General features: G+C 39.9%; 1 protein-coding gene across 1 annotated transcript in view; it reads right to left on the reverse strand.

Annotated features, from left to right (window-relative positions):
• nbeal1 (neurobeachin-like 1) overlaps positions 1 to 17,180 on the reverse strand; it is a 203,981-nt gene that overhangs the window by 103,255 nt on the left and 83,546 nt on the right. Inside the window, exon 16 of the mRNA XM_066665227.1 lies at positions 14,865 to 15,168. Within this exon, the coding sequence (XP_066521324.1) occupies positions 14,865 to 15,168 (304 nt within the window). The remainder of the gene's footprint in view (positions 1 to 14,864; positions 15,169 to 17,180) is intronic.

The raw sequence follows: 17,180 nt of genomic DNA on the forward strand, positions 1-17,180 counted from the left end.
TTTATGATGTTCTTGATAAAGTTTCCTAAAATTTAAGTAATAAATGCATTTTTAGCAGAATTTGAATTTGATAAACCATTCAGTAATTTAGTGTAATACAGAATCTGACAACCATTCAATAAATTAGTTAATAAAACATATTTCGTCATGCCTACATGCATTCTTTTTTATACACATTAAAAACAGATCTTTGTAACATTTTTTATACATACCTCATTATATTTTTCTCCATAAGCCAAAACTACCACATGCAGTGAAAAGAAGAATATGGTTTAAATTTTCTCAGACAAAACTGCCTTTTGGGATTTTTAATCTTCAGAACTTGGCCAGGGCATATGCAGAGTCCATAAGCCCCAGTTTTTCCCCCCGAGATAACATTCTCGACACCTCAGGCTTATTAATGAACAGAGCTGCTCTTTCATTGGAATGTAGCGCCCAAAGCCAGAGACACAATGATCAACTTTTATTTTCTTTGTAAAACTGCTTACTCAAAAGATTCTCAAGCTTCGGAATTAAACCTTACTTAATTCCCATTAGTTTATAAAAGGATTCTCAAGTTTCACAAGGTTTATGATGATGTAACAATAATTCCAGTTGGACAGGCAAAAAAGGAATTATAATTATGTGTATAAAATGAAATTTTAATGGGGGTGCTAGTGAGCATGTAATAGAGTAAGATGTCTTTTTCAGAGCTCCTATATAACTTGATGTTTAACTGGCTTTTTTCATATTAAAATCATCTAACTAAAACACCCTTAAAGTGACTACAACCTAAACTAAAGCAGAAAATGTCACTTGAAATTTCTGGAAATATATATACAACCCAGCAAGGCCTGCACCTCCACCAAAGCACAGTACCTCGGACAGCTCAAATCAAGCGTCATCCACCCAAACTGAATGTGAAGCTACAGGTATGACTGCTGAAGCAATGAAGTCAAATATCCTAGCCTCACTAAGAGAGAATATATCTAAAATAATACACAAAGAACTAAAAAGTGCATAGATGTTAACTGTAAGCTGTGAGGTCAGTAATTGCCAACATGGCAAACGCAATTCAATCGGAAATGGATCGCATGAAAATGGACAGTAGGATTGTCGACATGTTCTGACGAAGTAGCTTCGCTACAAAATGCTGTAACCTGTCTCCAAGACCAAGCTGAAAGACTTAAGAGAAAGAATGATGATTTGGAGGGCAGAATAAGGAGGAGGACGAACAACTTGAATTACACTCGCCTGTGACCATCTCCAGATTCCTTAAAGTACTATTACAGATGGACCGAGATAAATGTAGACCAGTGACACCGCAACCTTTTTTAATTCTGAGAAGAGGCAGAGACAGAGCGTCACATAGCTATAACAGGAAATGGATTGCGATCTATCCTGACTATACTACCAGCATGGCCAAAGCCAGAGCCTCATTCACAGAGGTGAGGAGACGCTATGGTCTCATCTTTCCTGCTAGATTGCGAATAACATACAATAATGAGGAGGAAGAGTTTTTGGATGCCACAAAGGCTCTGGATTTTGTGCAGAAGAAATCTGAGGACAGATGATTAATGGAATATTCCTGACTTAGTTTGCATCAATGATGTGAGCACATATATACACAGTGAACATATATGTATATAAATGATATTAAACAAAGCCAGCATTCCTTTGAGTTCTATGCACCAACTTGAGACACAATTGACAGGAAGACTACCTTAAGTGACTTAAGAACAAATGTGCCTTAATTCTGGATAGATTTTGCTTTTCTCTTTAATACATTGCTGGATGCTTAAAAGTACCAGATAATGAAAAAATGTGAGATATATTGTGAGTAATTTTGTTATAATAAACCATCTTGTTTATATTACAAGATGTACTTTTTGCTGCTTGAAAGGATAAAGAAAAGGAAGCAATAATTGTGTCCTTAGATGTTCAAAAGGCATTTGATCGAGCCTCATGGCAATATTTATTTCAAATATTAAAATGATTTAAATTTGGCCCTAATTTAATAAATCAAATACAAACACTTTATTCAGATCCACAGGTGTCCATTAAAGTTTATGGATATAAATCAAAAAGGTTTGTATTAGAGCATGAATGTTGACAGGAATGTTCTTTATCGCCCCTTCTATTTGCTATTAGCATTGAACCATTAGCACAGCTTATTAGAGATGATGATAATCTAAAAAGTATTGAATGCAATAATTATATACACAAACTGTCCTATTATGCTGATTGTGTATTATTATATTTGACCGAAGCTGTAACAATACCATATCTAAACAAACTTATTTCCCAGTACGGATGTTATTCAGGATATAGCTTAAGGTGGAGAAAACAGAAGCAATTGATATCAGTGGTAAAGTACCACAACATATAAAAATTAAAAGTGAATTTAAATGGCCGAAAGATGGTATCAAGTATCTTGGTATATACATCCCCAAATCCTTAAAAAATCTCAATGATACCAATTATAAGTAAATTATTTGATATATCAGAGAAGACTTAGACAGAGGGTCCACACTCCCCCTTTCCCTATTAGGCCGTATCGAAAGTATATTTATGAATATTTTGCTCAGATTTCAGATGTTATCTAGTCAATTTCTGAGAGCCTGTTTTGATAATTTGGATAAGTTGATTTCTCAGTTCATTTGGCAAAGATAATGTCCTAGAATTGGTCTTAAAAGGATACAGTTATCTAAGTAAAATGGAGGGCTTAAAATTCCTAACCTAATATACTACTTTTGAGCAGCACAGACTATTACTAATGTGGATCCAGAATAACAAGTACACTTTTGCTCAATATTGAAAAAAGTATAAGTTCAGAGCCATTACAATTTTATCATTTCTAGATGTCCCTATAAATAATAAATTGGACAAATGACTGCATTTACTTTTAATATACGGAAAAAAACAAATACAGTCAGTTTTGGACTGTTTAAAACAATCTCTCTATAAACAAGCATTGGACATATGAAGACTGTGAGAACATCACTGTGAGAACCTTATTTGTAGGAAGATTAGAAAATGAATTGTTTTGTTCATAATTGCAAAGGAATGATTCAGAGATATGCCTATTTTTGGGTCTGTAGCTTTATCTTGTCAAATGTCATAAATTATATGTAATGTCACTACTTCAGGTAGATTAGAGTCTGAGAACACCATCAGGCCTGTTTTAAACTGTTGACATTCAAGCATTTTAGAGGGGAAAAGCGAGAAAGAAGGACAACAAAAAAAAAGATTTGGAAAAAAGACTGGCGCAGGGATCGCCAAAGGATGTACATTCAGTGATAGAGGACGACACAGGCTCATTTAGAGTGGCCACCCACTATGGCTGTGTCTCTGACCAAAAGTCTGGGTAGAAGAGGAAGAGCGAATGACCACAGCTGAGATGTGACCAGGCCAATGGCTGCAGAAAGCTCCATGCTCTGCTCACACCACCCCAGTGCCATCTCCAGGAAGAAAATAAAGTCATGTGGTTCATTTCATAACTCAGAGGTTGGTGAGTTAAACCTGTTGTCTTCATAAAACCAATTTTGGTTATTTATTTGTGCGTGAACTATTTTTGTGCGGAATTCTTACTTTCTGGTCAGATTCAATTTTGGGGCCAAGAACCCTTCAGCAGATCAACCAAAATAAAATAATTAAAAATAAATTATCATAACTAATTCCGCTACACACATTATACTTACCTTTTACACCAACAAATTATAAGTGATGAAATTTTTTCTATAAGCCCCTGGAATATCCAGGGTCTTTATTCTTCCCTCCTTGAAGGCAAAATTTCTAATGCAGAATTTCTTAAAACTATCAAATATCAGGACGTCATTATATGCCCTTGAGGCTACAGGTAAATCCTTCTACCTCCCTTTAAACATACAAATGTAAAACATGGCTGAGACCCATGAGGGGTCATTGTGTGGTATGAAGAGAACTTAACATCCCATCTATCTATAATAAAAAAATACTCACAGGTTTGGCTAAAGTAAAATAAAAAGAAAAGTAGTTATTAACAATGGCAATGACTTTTACCTATGTGCAGCGTATACACACCCTGCAGTATCCCTACCAAAACACTGAGTTCTTCTACAATCTTCACACAGAAACCAGTCATTTCCAGGCTCTAGTCAATTTGCTATTGTGTGGAGACTTTAATGCCAGGACTAGATCAAAACTTGATATTATAGATAGTCATTGGAACTAACCACATATTAAGGCCTCCCCATACCTGACCCCCACAGCAACAACACACATCAACCCTGTGGTCTATAAGAACAGTAAGGTGCAGCTGTGTCTAGACCTAGGATGGTTCACTTATAGCTCAGCTCTTGGGGCTAGTGTAGTCAACTACACCATTATTTCCATTACTCCTCTATCAGTGCCTTCGCTGTCAGACCACAGTTACCACTATCAGACCACTGAGAAACCATAAGAGCAAACAGATCCATATTAATCCTGCTTACAAGTGCACTCCTAATAGTGAAGTATTGTGCAGAAATCACTAATGTTATTAACACATTCCTACCAACACAGTTTTAGACTAAGCAAAATATATTAATCTGGCAGTAAATCAAATAATTAAAATTTATTTTAAAAATGTGCAATCAAGGCAAGCCTAACTAAAGCAAAATCACATAGGAAAAGTTGAAGAATGTGAAAATATATAAAAAGAACTTAGACAACATTCCAATCATCAACAGAAAACCACAAAAACCCAAAATAAGACAAAAATATCAATAAACATTCAAAAAAGAAAACTAGATATCAGAATAACACAACATTATAATAAAATCCTAACAAAAATTGACGATTTGGTTCTTGGAGAAATGGAACTCAGTAAACAACAAACATAATCCAGACATACACATTCAGAATGGAGACATGTGAAAAATATTCTTTGAAAATCCATTTATAGAATCAAAAAATCGAAAAAAAATAATCTATGATAAAACATTTAGAATTGGCAGTCAAAAATGATCAAAACCCTCTTGATCACAAAATTACCCCAAAATAATTGGCAGACACTCTTCAAAATCTAAAAACCAAAAGCCTGTTGCCCTGACAGCATCAGGACTGAAATGCTGAAGAACAGCTCTCCTGATCTGTGCAGGGCCTTACTAAATCTGTTCTTCAAGCTGACGTCTGTCCTGGAAGAGGGGGCTTATATTCCCAATCTACAAGAATGAAGACAAACTGGACCGGGGCATGTGTGAGCAGTAACCTGGGGAAGGTGTTCTGCTGTATCAATAAAACCCAGATACACGCTTTCCTTACCAAGCACAATGTCCTTAGTATAAATTAGAGTGGCTTTCTACCAAATCACCACACAACTGATCATATTTACATACCCTACACACCCTCATTGACCAACACGTCCACCAAAAAAAAAAAAAAAAGAAACAGTAATATATTTGCATGATTTGTTGGAAATATGGAGTGGAAAGTTTATGACATTAGTTAAATCCATATACCTAAACAATAAATGCAGAATAAAACTGGACAACAAAAGAACAGAACACTTCACTCAAGGGCGTGGGGTAAGACAGGGCTGCAGCTTGAGTCCAACTCAAGTTCCAGTAACACAGCTAACTTGTTGATGTAGATACTGAAAAATCTGCAGTCCGTGGACTTATCCTTTTAAGGACACAAGTTAAATTCCTGCTCTTCTGGCTCAGTGTGTTGCCCCACAGTGCAGGGGCTACAGCTGCATCTGGATCTGCTGGAGAAATTCTGTTAGAACTGGGCCCTAAAAGTCAATTTGGACAAAGCTAAAATTGTAATGTTCACTCTAGGAAATACTGCACTCTTTCCATGACACCTACATGAGCCTGATCATCAGAATTAAATCTAGGACTGAATGCTCTAAGGAAAAAGCATAAAGGGCCTAATATGCAATCAGGAACAAATTCCACATAATCAGAATCTAGTACAAAATTTTTGATAGTGCGAATGCATCTATTGCATCTATGTTCTCCACTCAGTAAACTCGACTACAAAAAAGTTGGGACACTAAACAAATTGTGAATAAAAACTGAATGCAATGATGTGGAGATGGCAAATGTCAATATTTTATTCGTAGTAGAACATAGATGACAGATCAAAAGTTTAATCTGAGTAAATGTAACATTTTAAAGGAAAAATATGTTGATTCAAAATTTCACAGTATCAACTTTTTTGGAATCCCGTTTGTATACTAGATGGGACAAGCATCCCACAGAGTCCCTGCATGCAGAATTCTGCAGAAATACATTAAAAGTTCAAAGAAAAACACTGACAAACATGTGTTCTGAGATTGACGCTAACACACCACAGAATCAGTCCAGCACTGCTTACTAAAGTCCAAACAGACTGAACCAAATAAGCAAACCAGCCTATCTAGAACACTGGGACAATAACACCAGATCCCCGTCTAGATTAGAATGTCATATAAATTGGCCAAGTATCCCTACACCATCAAAGATCCACAGCAGAGACAGAACCCAATCAAGTACTGGCTCAGTGACCAGTCTGGCCGTAGTGAATAAGCAGGTATAAAGCTGCCCAGAGACAGAAGAATGCATGGTCACTGTGAGAGGTTTGAGGTTGAAAAAGAGCTGCAAGTTTCACCTCCACTGCCAATGACTCAAAATCATTCATGAAAATTTGACAAATCTCAAAAACATCCACCCAAATGTGGAAATTCTGACCCAATCATAAGTATTAAAATCTCCCGTGGCAAAAAAAACAGCGCTACTCTCGTGCAAATATGTGTCAACATGCCATCGTCTGAAAGACAGTGAGCAAGACTCATCACATACACCAAACCCACACACTACTAATGCCCACATTGAACACTGCACATATGAATGTAAATACTTACTGATTACTGTACCTTTTTACTTTGTATTGTTTAACAAATATATTATTGTTTATTCAATAATTTTTGATTACATTTTTTTAATTTATTGATTAATTGGCTGATTATATTATTATCTATTATTTTATTTTAATTGATCAATTGATTGATTAATTTGTAATTAATTGGTTGACTACATAATTACTCAATTATTTAATTATTTTCCAAAATATATAACAATTAAATGTTCATTTTTAAAGTATATGTGCTTTGCACCTTTATATTTTATTATCCTAAAGTAATATACAGGTGCGGGTCATAAAATTAGAATATCATGAAAAAGTTTATTTCAGTAATTCCATCCAAAAAGTGAAACTTGTATATTATACTCATATTACACACAGACTGATATATTTCAAGTGTTTATTTCTTATTATAACTGACAAATAATGAAAACCCCAAATTTAGTACCTCAGAAAATTTGAATATTACTTAAGACAAATATAAAATAAGGATTTTTAGAAATGCTGGCCAACTGAAAAATATGAACATGAAAAGGATGAGCATGTACAGCACTCAATACTTCGTTGGGGCTCCTTTTGCCTGAATTACTGCAGCAATGCAATGTGGCATGGAGTCGATCTGTCTGTGGCACTGCTCAGTTGCTATGAGAGCCCAGGTTGCTCTAATAGTAGCCTTCAGCTCTTCTCCATTGTTGGGTCTGGTGTAATGCATCTACCTCTTCACAAAAACCCATAGATTTTCAGTGGGGTTAGGGTCAGGCGGGTTTGCTGGCCAATTAAGAACAGGGATACCATGGTCCTTAAACCAATCACTAGTAGCTTTGGCACTGTGTGCAGGTGCCAAGTCCTGTTGGAAAATTATTTATTAGAGTAGACCTTTTCACAACATTAAAATTTTTGAAGACAGTGAATTTGGGGTTTTCATTAGTTGGCAGTTATAATCATCAAATTAAAATAAATAAACACTTGAAATATATCAGTCTGTGTGTAATGAATGAGTATAACATACAAGTTTTACTTTTTTAATGGAATTACTGAAATAAATCAACTTTTCCATGATATTCTAATTTTATGACCAGCACTTGTATGCTTCATAAAGAAACACTGTATCACTGGTAAACTGTTATTTATGTAGAATTATTTGTATGTAATGCAGTTACAAACTTGTATGATATATTGAACAATTCTGACACACTCTGGTGATGTGGCTTTAATAATCCAGAGATTTTGCCTGTTTCTTTGCTTGATAAAGAAACAGTGTATCACTGGTAAACTGTTATTTATGAAGAAATATTTGTATGTATTGTATGTAATGCAGTTACAAACTTGTTGTAATATACTGAGCAAATCTGACAAACTCTGGTGATGTGGCTTTAATAATCCAGAGATTTTGCCTGTTTCTTTGCCTGCAATTTTATGATCTGAATTTGAAAGATTTGAACTGTCAGAATAAACAAATAAAACATTTTGCCACTAACATAATTAAAATGTTTAAATTGTAGCAATTTTTGTTGTCATCAAAAACATATTCAGAACTTTTACAATGGTTTTAAAGCATGGTATCTTCTTCAAAAATAACATTAGGGGAACATTCTAAAATTTTCCAACCTAAAACGTTTTAATAATGCAAGAGAATAATGTTCAGCTTTTAGAATGTTTTTAGAGAAAATTATATTTTCTTTAAGAATCACATTCTGGGGAAAAACATCTGAAAATATTTTAATAATGTTAGGGGGCATGATGTTCTAATAATGTTATCACTAAAACATTTTAAAAATATTTTTAGAGAATGTTATTTTACAATTAAAAAGAACATCATTATCATCATCATCTTCCTTTCCGCTTTTCCATTTCAGGGTCACGGCAGCAATAGCCCAAAGAAGCCCAGACGTCTCTATCCCTCGCAACATCCACCAATTCCTCCTGGGGGATCCCAAGGCGTTCCCAGGCCAGCCGAGAGATATAATCCCTCCAGCGTGTCCTGGGTCTACCCCGGGGCCTCCTTCCAGTTGGACGTGCCTGGTATACCTCCAGTGGGAGCCGTCCAGGAGGCATCCTGATTAGATGCCCGAAACATCTCAACTGACTCCTCTCAACGTGAAGGAGCAGCGCCTCTACTCAGAGCTCCTCCCTAGTCACTGAGCTCCTCACCCGATCACGGAGAGTACACCCAGCAACCCGTCAGAGAAAGCTCATTTTGGCTGCTTATATCCGCGATCTCGTTCTTTCGGTCATTACCCAGAGGTCATGATCATAGGTGAGAGTGGGGATGTAAACTGACCGGTAAATTGAGAGCTTTGCTTTATGGCTCAGCTCTCTCTTGACCACAACGCTGCGGTACTGTGACTGCATTACTGCAGACGCTGCACCTATCCTACAGTCAATCTCACTATCTCTCTTCCCATCACTCTTGAACAAGAAGTCGAGATACTTGAACTCCTTCACTTGGGGCAGGTTCTCACCCCTTACCTGAAGGGAGCATGCCATCTGTTTCCGAGAGATAACCATGGCCTCAGACTTGGAGGTGCTGATCTGCATACTGACCACTTGACACTCGGCGGCAAACTGCTCAAGTGAACACTGAAGGCCTCCGTGCGAAGAAGCCAGAAGAACAACATCGCCCCGCAAAAAGCAGAGATGCCACCTCCTGAGCTCCTCGACGGAAGCCCTCCTATCCCAGGCTACACCTCGCCACCCTACCCATAAATATCAGGAACAGGAGTGGAGATAAAGCACAGCCCTGACAGAGTCCAACACTGCCCACACTGAACAAGCTTGACTTACTACCAAGGATGCGAACAAAACTCAAACTCTGAGAGTACAAGGACCGTACAGTTCGCAGAAGCGACCCTGGCACCCCATACTCCCAGAGCACCTCGCATAGAATCTCTCTGGAAACACGGTCATATGCCTTCTCCAAATCCACAAAGCATGTGTAGAGTGGAGTGGCAAATTCCCACGCCCCCTCAATCATCTGTGGAAAAGTGAAGAGTTGGTCCATAGTTCCACGGCCAGGACAAAATCTGCATTGGTTCTCCAAAATCCTAGGTTTGATTCACCTTGGCATAGACTTTCCCCGGGAGGCTGAGAAGTGTAATGCCACGATAACTGGCACACTTTCTCGGTCCCCTTTTTTGAAAATAGGAACCACCAACCCGGTTTGCAAATTCAAAGGCACCGTTCCCGAGGTCCATGCAATATTGTATAGGCGTGTCATCCAAGACAGCCCCACATTATTGAGTGCCTTCAACTCTGGGCAAATCTCATCCACTACTGGAGTTTTGCCACTGCGAAGCTTTTTCACCACCTCAGTGACTTCAGCCAAGTAAATGGAATCCGACCCCTCAGACACTTCTGGCCCTACCTCCTGCACAGGAGGCATATCTCTCGGGTTAAGGAGTTCCTCAAAGTGCTCCTTCTAACGCCCAACAATACGCTCAGTCAAGTTCAAAGTTTCACCGTCCTTGCTGAGCACAGCTTGGACAGTGTCCCCCCTCCCCCTCCTGAGCTGTCGGAGTGTTTTCCAGAACTTCTTTGAGGCCACCCGGGAGTCATTCTCCATGGCCACTCCAAACTCCTCCCATGCTCTGGATTTTGCTTCATCCACTGTCACAGCTGCAGCCTTTTTCGCCTGCCGATACCCATCCGCAGAATCGGAAGTTCCCCAAGCTAGCCAATCCCGAAAAACCTCCTTCTTCCGCTTGACAGCTTCCCTCACCCCCGGTTTCCACCAACGGGTTTCTTGGATTGCCGCCATAACAGGCACTGACAAGCTTTTGACCAGAGCTACATGCAGCCGCTTCAACGATGGAGGTCCGGAACAGTGTCCATTCAGACTTCATTTCCCCTACCTCTGGAACATGTTCTCTCGGAGGTGAAAGTTGAAATACATCCGGACAGAGTCATCTGCCAGCTTTTCCCAGCACACCCTCACTAAACGTTTGGGTTTAACAGGTCTGTCCGGTAGCTTTCCCCGCCATAGGATCCAACTCACCACCAGATGGTGATGGGTTGACAGCTCAGCCCCTCTCTTTACCCAAGTGTCCAAAACATATGGACTCAGGTCAGAAGACACGACCACAAAGTTGATCATCGACCTTTGGCCTAGGGTGCTCTGGTACCAAGTACACTTATGAGCAATCTTATGTTCAAACACAGAAGTCCAACAACATCACACCACTCGAGTTAAGATCAGGCAGGCCGTTCCTCCCAATCACTCCTCTCCAGGTTTCCCAGTCATTGCCAATGTGAGCATTGAAGTCCCCCAGCAAAACAATAGTCAATGCATGGAATCCCCTCTAGAACTCCACTCACTGCCTCCAAGAAGGCCGAATACTCTGAGCTGCTGTTCGGTGCATATGCACACACAACAGTCAAAGTTTTCCTCTCTGCAAGCCGGAGCCACATTGATGTGACCTTCTCGTTTACTGGGACAATCTCCATCTGTTCAGCAGCCAGCCAGGGACTTGTGAGTATCCCCACACCAGCCCGGCGGCTCTCACCTTATGCAACTCCTGAGTAGGAGAGAGACCAACCCCTATCACCCTAGCTTAATTTTATACTTTTAACTGAGACTTGGCTAAATGTATGTAATGCTACAACTGTTTTATTGGAGTCGGCTCCTCCAGATTTTCATTTTTTAAATGCATCTCGTGCCAGTAGAAAAGGTGGAGGTTTAGCTACTCTGTTCCATGGTTCTTTTCAGTGCAAGCAGTTATCATTTGGTGACTTCACAACATTTGAGAATCTCTGTGTAGTTCTGAAAGGGACACCACACATATTACTAGTAACTGTCTACAGGCCTCTGAAGTACAGTGCTAATTTTACTGATGAATTTACAGAGATGCTGACTTTTATTTCTACTGACTTTGACCATTTTGTTACTGCTGGTGACAATAACATATCAACAATCCCAAGGACTGTTTTGCCAAGGAATTACACACCATATTGGACTCTTTTGCTCTTTTCACAGCATGTTACAGGGAGTATACATTGTTATGGTCACACACTGGATATTGTTATCCCTCCAGCGTGTACCCTCCACAGTAACCTGTGGTGTCCCCCAGGGCTCTAATCTTGGTCCACTTTTATTTAATTTATATATGCTTCCTCTTGCCCAGATTCTACAGGACTATGGGCTGTCCTATCACAGCTATGCAGATGATACTCAGATTTACACGACCCTCTCCCCAAACGACTCTGGCCCAGTTGACTCAGTAAGCAAGTGCCTTGAATACATCACAAACTGGATGGGACACAATTTTCTGCAGCTGAATAAAGATAAAAGTAAGATTATACTATTTGGGAACAGCACTGAGAGACAAAGATTGGCTATGTATCTAATCTAAAGAACTGGCTCGCAACCTTGATGTATTAATGGACTCAGATCTCAGTTTTAGTAGTCATATTAAAGCGGTTACTAGATCAGCATTTTACCATCTTAAGAACATCAGTAAGATTTTCTGACTAAACCAGACCTGGAGAAACTTATGCATGCCTTTATTTCTAGCAGGATTGATTACTGATTACTATAATAGTCTCTTAGCTGGACTTACAAAAAAGACCATTAAACAGCTTTAGCTGATTCAAAATGCAGCTGTCAGACTTCTCATAGGAGCAAAAGAAGAGATCACATCACCCCATCCTCAAATCCTTACACTGGATACCAGTCTATTACTGAATAGATTTTAAGGTGTTATTAATGGTCTAAATGGGGTAGGACCAGCGTATTTATCAGGTCTGCTACAGAGATATGAGCCGAGCTGAGCTCTCAGATCTTTAGTCAGTTAGTCCTGCCTCAGGTCAAAACTAAACATGGAGAGGCAGCGTTTAGCTACTATGCCGCTTTTAAATGGAACCAGCTGACTAAGAATATTAGAAGAGCCCAGACTTTAGACACTTTAAAATCAAGACTTAAAACATTCCTGTTTGAGCAGGCTTACAGCTCAGTTTAAAATATTCTGCACTTTTCTGTAACAGCATTTTATTTCTGTTCTTTTATTGTTTTAATCATTTTACACTTTTTATGTAATTGTCTTATTGGAGGCGGCACGGTAGTGTCGCAGTCACACAGCTCCAGGGACCTGGGTTCGATTCCCGCTCCAGGTGACTGTCTGTGAGGAGTTGGTGTGTTCTCCCCATGTCTGCGTAGGTTTCCTCCGGGTGCTCCGGTTTCCTCCCACAGTCCAAAAACACACGTTGGTAGGTGGATTGGTGACTCAAAAGTGTCCGTAGGTGTGAATGTGTGTGTGTCTGTGTTGCCCTGTGAAGGACTGGCTCCCCCTCTAGGGTATATTCCCGCCTTGCGCTCAATGATTCCAGGTAGGCTCTGGACCCACCGCAACCCTGAATTGGATAAGCGATTACAGATAATGAATTAATGAATGAATGAATGTCTTATTGGACATTTACGATTTTATTCTGGCTTTTAATTGAATTGTTTCTTTTTCTGTAAAGCACTTTGAATTGCTTCTGTATGAAAGGTGCTCTATAAATAAGCCTTGCCTTGCCTATCAAGGAGTTTGGTTCCAGAGCCCACACTGTGTGTAGAGGTGAGCCCTACTATATCTAGCTGGTATCTCTCAACCTCACGCACCAGCTCTGGCTCTTTCACCCCCAGTGAAGTTATGTTCCACATACCAAGAACCAGATTCCGCTGACAAATTCCATGACACCAGGGGCCCCTTCGCCCCCACTCAGTGCCCGATGGACCACACCCCTACTCGGGATCATGCGGGTGGTTACGCGGGCTGCCCAGCCACCAGGCGCTTGCCGTCGGACATTATGAAAAACTGGTCCCTGGAACCAGGTATATTTTCAGTCCCTGCTCTTCTGGTTCCAACCAAACTAAGTATGTTCTAAATCGTGACATGTAAATCGTGACCCTGCAGAGCATTGATTGGCCAGAGAAATTTATACACCTACCTAATTTTGTTTAAATAATTATTGTGCACTTTCTGTAAACCCTATAAACTTAATTTCACTCAAATATCACTGTGTTCGTCTGCTATATGATATATGTAACTGAAATTGCGGTTCCTAACAACCAATAATTTATTAAAAAAAAAATCATGATAATTATCAAGGGTGCCCAAACATTTGCATACCACTGTATTTCAGCAAGATAATGCCAAGCCACATTCTGCATGATTTACGACAGCGTGGCTTCTTGTAAAATAGTGCGGGTATTAGATTGGCCTGCCTGTAGTCCAGACCTCCCATTGAAAATGTGTGGTGCATTATGAAGCGCAAAATGTTAAGCAACTGAAGTTGTACATCAAGCAAGAATTGGAAATAATTCCACCTACAAAACTTCAACAATTAGAGTCCTCAGTTCCCAAACACTTATTGAGTGTTGTTAAAAGGAAAGATTATGTAACACAGTGGTTAACATGCCCCTCTCCCAACTTTTTTGGATTGTGTGGCAGAGCTCAAATTCAAAATGAGTAAATATTTGCAAACAAAACAATAAAGTTTATCCGTTTGAACATTAAATATCTTGTTTTTATAGTGTATTCAATTGAATATAGGTTGAAAAAATTTGGAAATCATCAAAGAATTGCAATCATATTTTACAAAATGTCCCAACATCACTGGAATTGGGGTTGTAGTGTATTTCAGATGGTTGCTATGGTGGTATAATTGGTTGTCATGGTGTTGCTAGGCAGCAGCTATTGTATTACAAGTGCTAGTCAAGGTGTTCATTAGTGGTTGCTATTGTTTCAACGGTATACCAAGTGTTTGCTAAAGTGTCTGTAAGTAGATGCTACATAATTACAAAGCTGTTACTATTCTATTTCAGGTGGCTGCTAATGAGGTGCTAAGCAGTTGCTAAAGTACCACAAATGGATTCAAGGGTGTTGCAAAATGGTGATATGATATTCTTATGTGGTTGCTATCTGTACAACTCTCTATGTATGTAATTATATATCTACTGTATTTATCTACCCGCCCCCCCAACCGCAGCCTTTTAAATCTTTCCATTTCCCTATATATATTCTTCCCTGTTTCATACATACCTGCGCTGAAAAAAACTTTTATCTGATTCATCTGAAGTGCTTCATGAAACACCATGACGCTGCCCAGCTGGCCCTGCAGTGAGGTCGGGCTGCCCCACTCACTGTCCTGTGTCCCTGCAGAAATTATTCTAGTGAGGGTCTCTTGCTTTCCCCCAAGAAGCCCAGCCCATATTTGAGGGGCCAGAATACCACCCAGTGAAGAGCGCCCCGTTGGTGTGCTGGAGAATGGGGGGTCAGGAATCTGTGAAGGTGGTGGGGTGGTGGTGCGGTGACCAGCAGAGCCTATACAACAGTTGGTGTAGGGCTGCAGAGAGAGAGAGGGGTGGGGTGGGGAGAAATAATTACATAGAGCACAAATAGTGAGCAAATGGAGAGGAAATAGTCTCTGAATTTTATAAAAACAATTGTGTTTGGATAAAAAAAAAAGTGTTTTGGATTAAAATTGTGAATATCATAATTTTTTCGAATTGTCCAAAATGACTAAGCCTACTGATGTTACATAGTTTTTTCTTACGACGCTGCTCGGAGCGGCTGCCAGTCACGGTAGCTCTGTAGTTTCATATCTCTTTTTTGTGTTTCTAGTAATTATTTGTCTTCCTTGAACTACCATACTACCATTTTTGTGAATATCTACTACAAATTTACTACATGTTTTCTTTAAGTTTTGACACTTTTGCAGGATGGAATAACTACTTTTACAGAGTTTTTGACATTGATAGTGCAGTGCCTGGTATCATTGTTTTCTCACTGGACTGACGAGAACGCTGACTTTGTTTACCTCTCTGACGGTGACTCCCACAGAGCTGAGGTGGGTATACCGCAATTGCAGAGTGGGAAACAAGTGGCGGGAGAGAAAAATAGGATACAAACCCTATCTCCCCTCTATCATCACGGGAAAGGTGCAGTCACTGGCAAGTAAAACGGACAAACTTTCTGCTCTGAACAGAGAGTGTACATAAGCGCATCATTGTGTGTTTCTCTGAATCCTGGCTGAATCAGGACATACAAAATTCTCATGTTCACCTGAATGGATCTACTACCGTGATGGCGGACAGAGTTTACAATCAGACTAGTAAGAAGAAATGAGTAGGCCTCGCTGTGTTTGGGAACAACAGTTGGTGTAACCCTCGTCACATCACAGTGAAATAAGTGCTGGACATTGAACTGTGTGTGCGTCCGTACTATTTGCCGAGAGAGTTCACAAAAGTAGTACTGTGTGCAGTGTATATTCCACCTTCAGCCAGTGCAGACACAGCATGCGAATCATCCACACTACCATGGCAGAAGTGCCAAACCAGGGTCCCAGTGCATTTATTGCAGTGTCTGGAAGACCACCATTCACAGCCCATACCTTCTCCACACCAAGCATTGATACCTCATCTGACTTGAACATTCCTTCCATCCCCCCCATACAGGACCAGCCCAACAGCAGAGCAACAACATTCACTGATGACCAGGTGAAGGAGGAGGTAAGGAAACTTAAACAGTGTAAAGCCACAGGACTGGACTGAACTGAACCTAAGGTCATAAAACTTTGTGCTAAACAGCTGTGTGGAATCCTTGGACTATCTGACAGGTTGCCCTCAGTACGTGCGGCTGCTGGACTGTGTTTCAGACACTGCCACGTGCAGTGTGGGGGGCACCCAGAGGACTGTATTGGCACCATTCCTGATCAACATCTACACCTCCGACTTCAGATACAACTCCAGCACATGAAAATGAGCTTCAGAAATTCTCAGACGACACTGCCATTATGGGGTGTATCAAGAACGGACAGGAAGATGAATATAGAGAGCTGGTGTCAGTCTTTGTTATCCAGTGTAAACTGAACAATCTGCAGCTTAACATCAGTAAAATCAAATCAAATCAAATCAAATTTATTTATATAGCGCTTTTCACAACTGATGTTGTCACAAAGCAGCTTCACAGAATTCCAGTAAGACAGGATTTGACATGAAATGTAAAGACAAATGTAAAACCCTCAAGTGAGCAAGCCAGGGGCGACAGTGGCAAGGAAAAACTCCCCCAGCTGAGGAAGAAACCTTGGGAGGAACCAAGGCTCACAAGGGGTGACCCATCCTCCTCTGGTCAATCTACTGGTGATGATAGTTAGTAGTCCATGAGAACTTCAGTGTAGGGACAGCTTCAAGGCACTTGGTGGTTGCTGGAGCGTGGGCAGCTGGTCTGAAGTGTGGAGGAGGATCTCGACAGTCATCCATCAGTGTCCAGACAGACAGGTGGGCAGTCGTTTACTCAGAAAGATGTAAAGGGATGGAATTAGTTTTGAACTGTTTTGTGTTTGTAAAGTAGAAAATA

The sequence above is a fragment of the Hoplias malabaricus genome, chromosome 3, assembly GCF_029633855.1.
Source record: "Hoplias malabaricus isolate fHopMal1 chromosome 3, fHopMal1.hap1, whole genome shotgun sequence".
NCBI classification, from domain to species: domain Eukaryota; kingdom Metazoa; phylum Chordata; class Actinopteri; order Characiformes; family Erythrinidae; genus Hoplias; species Hoplias malabaricus.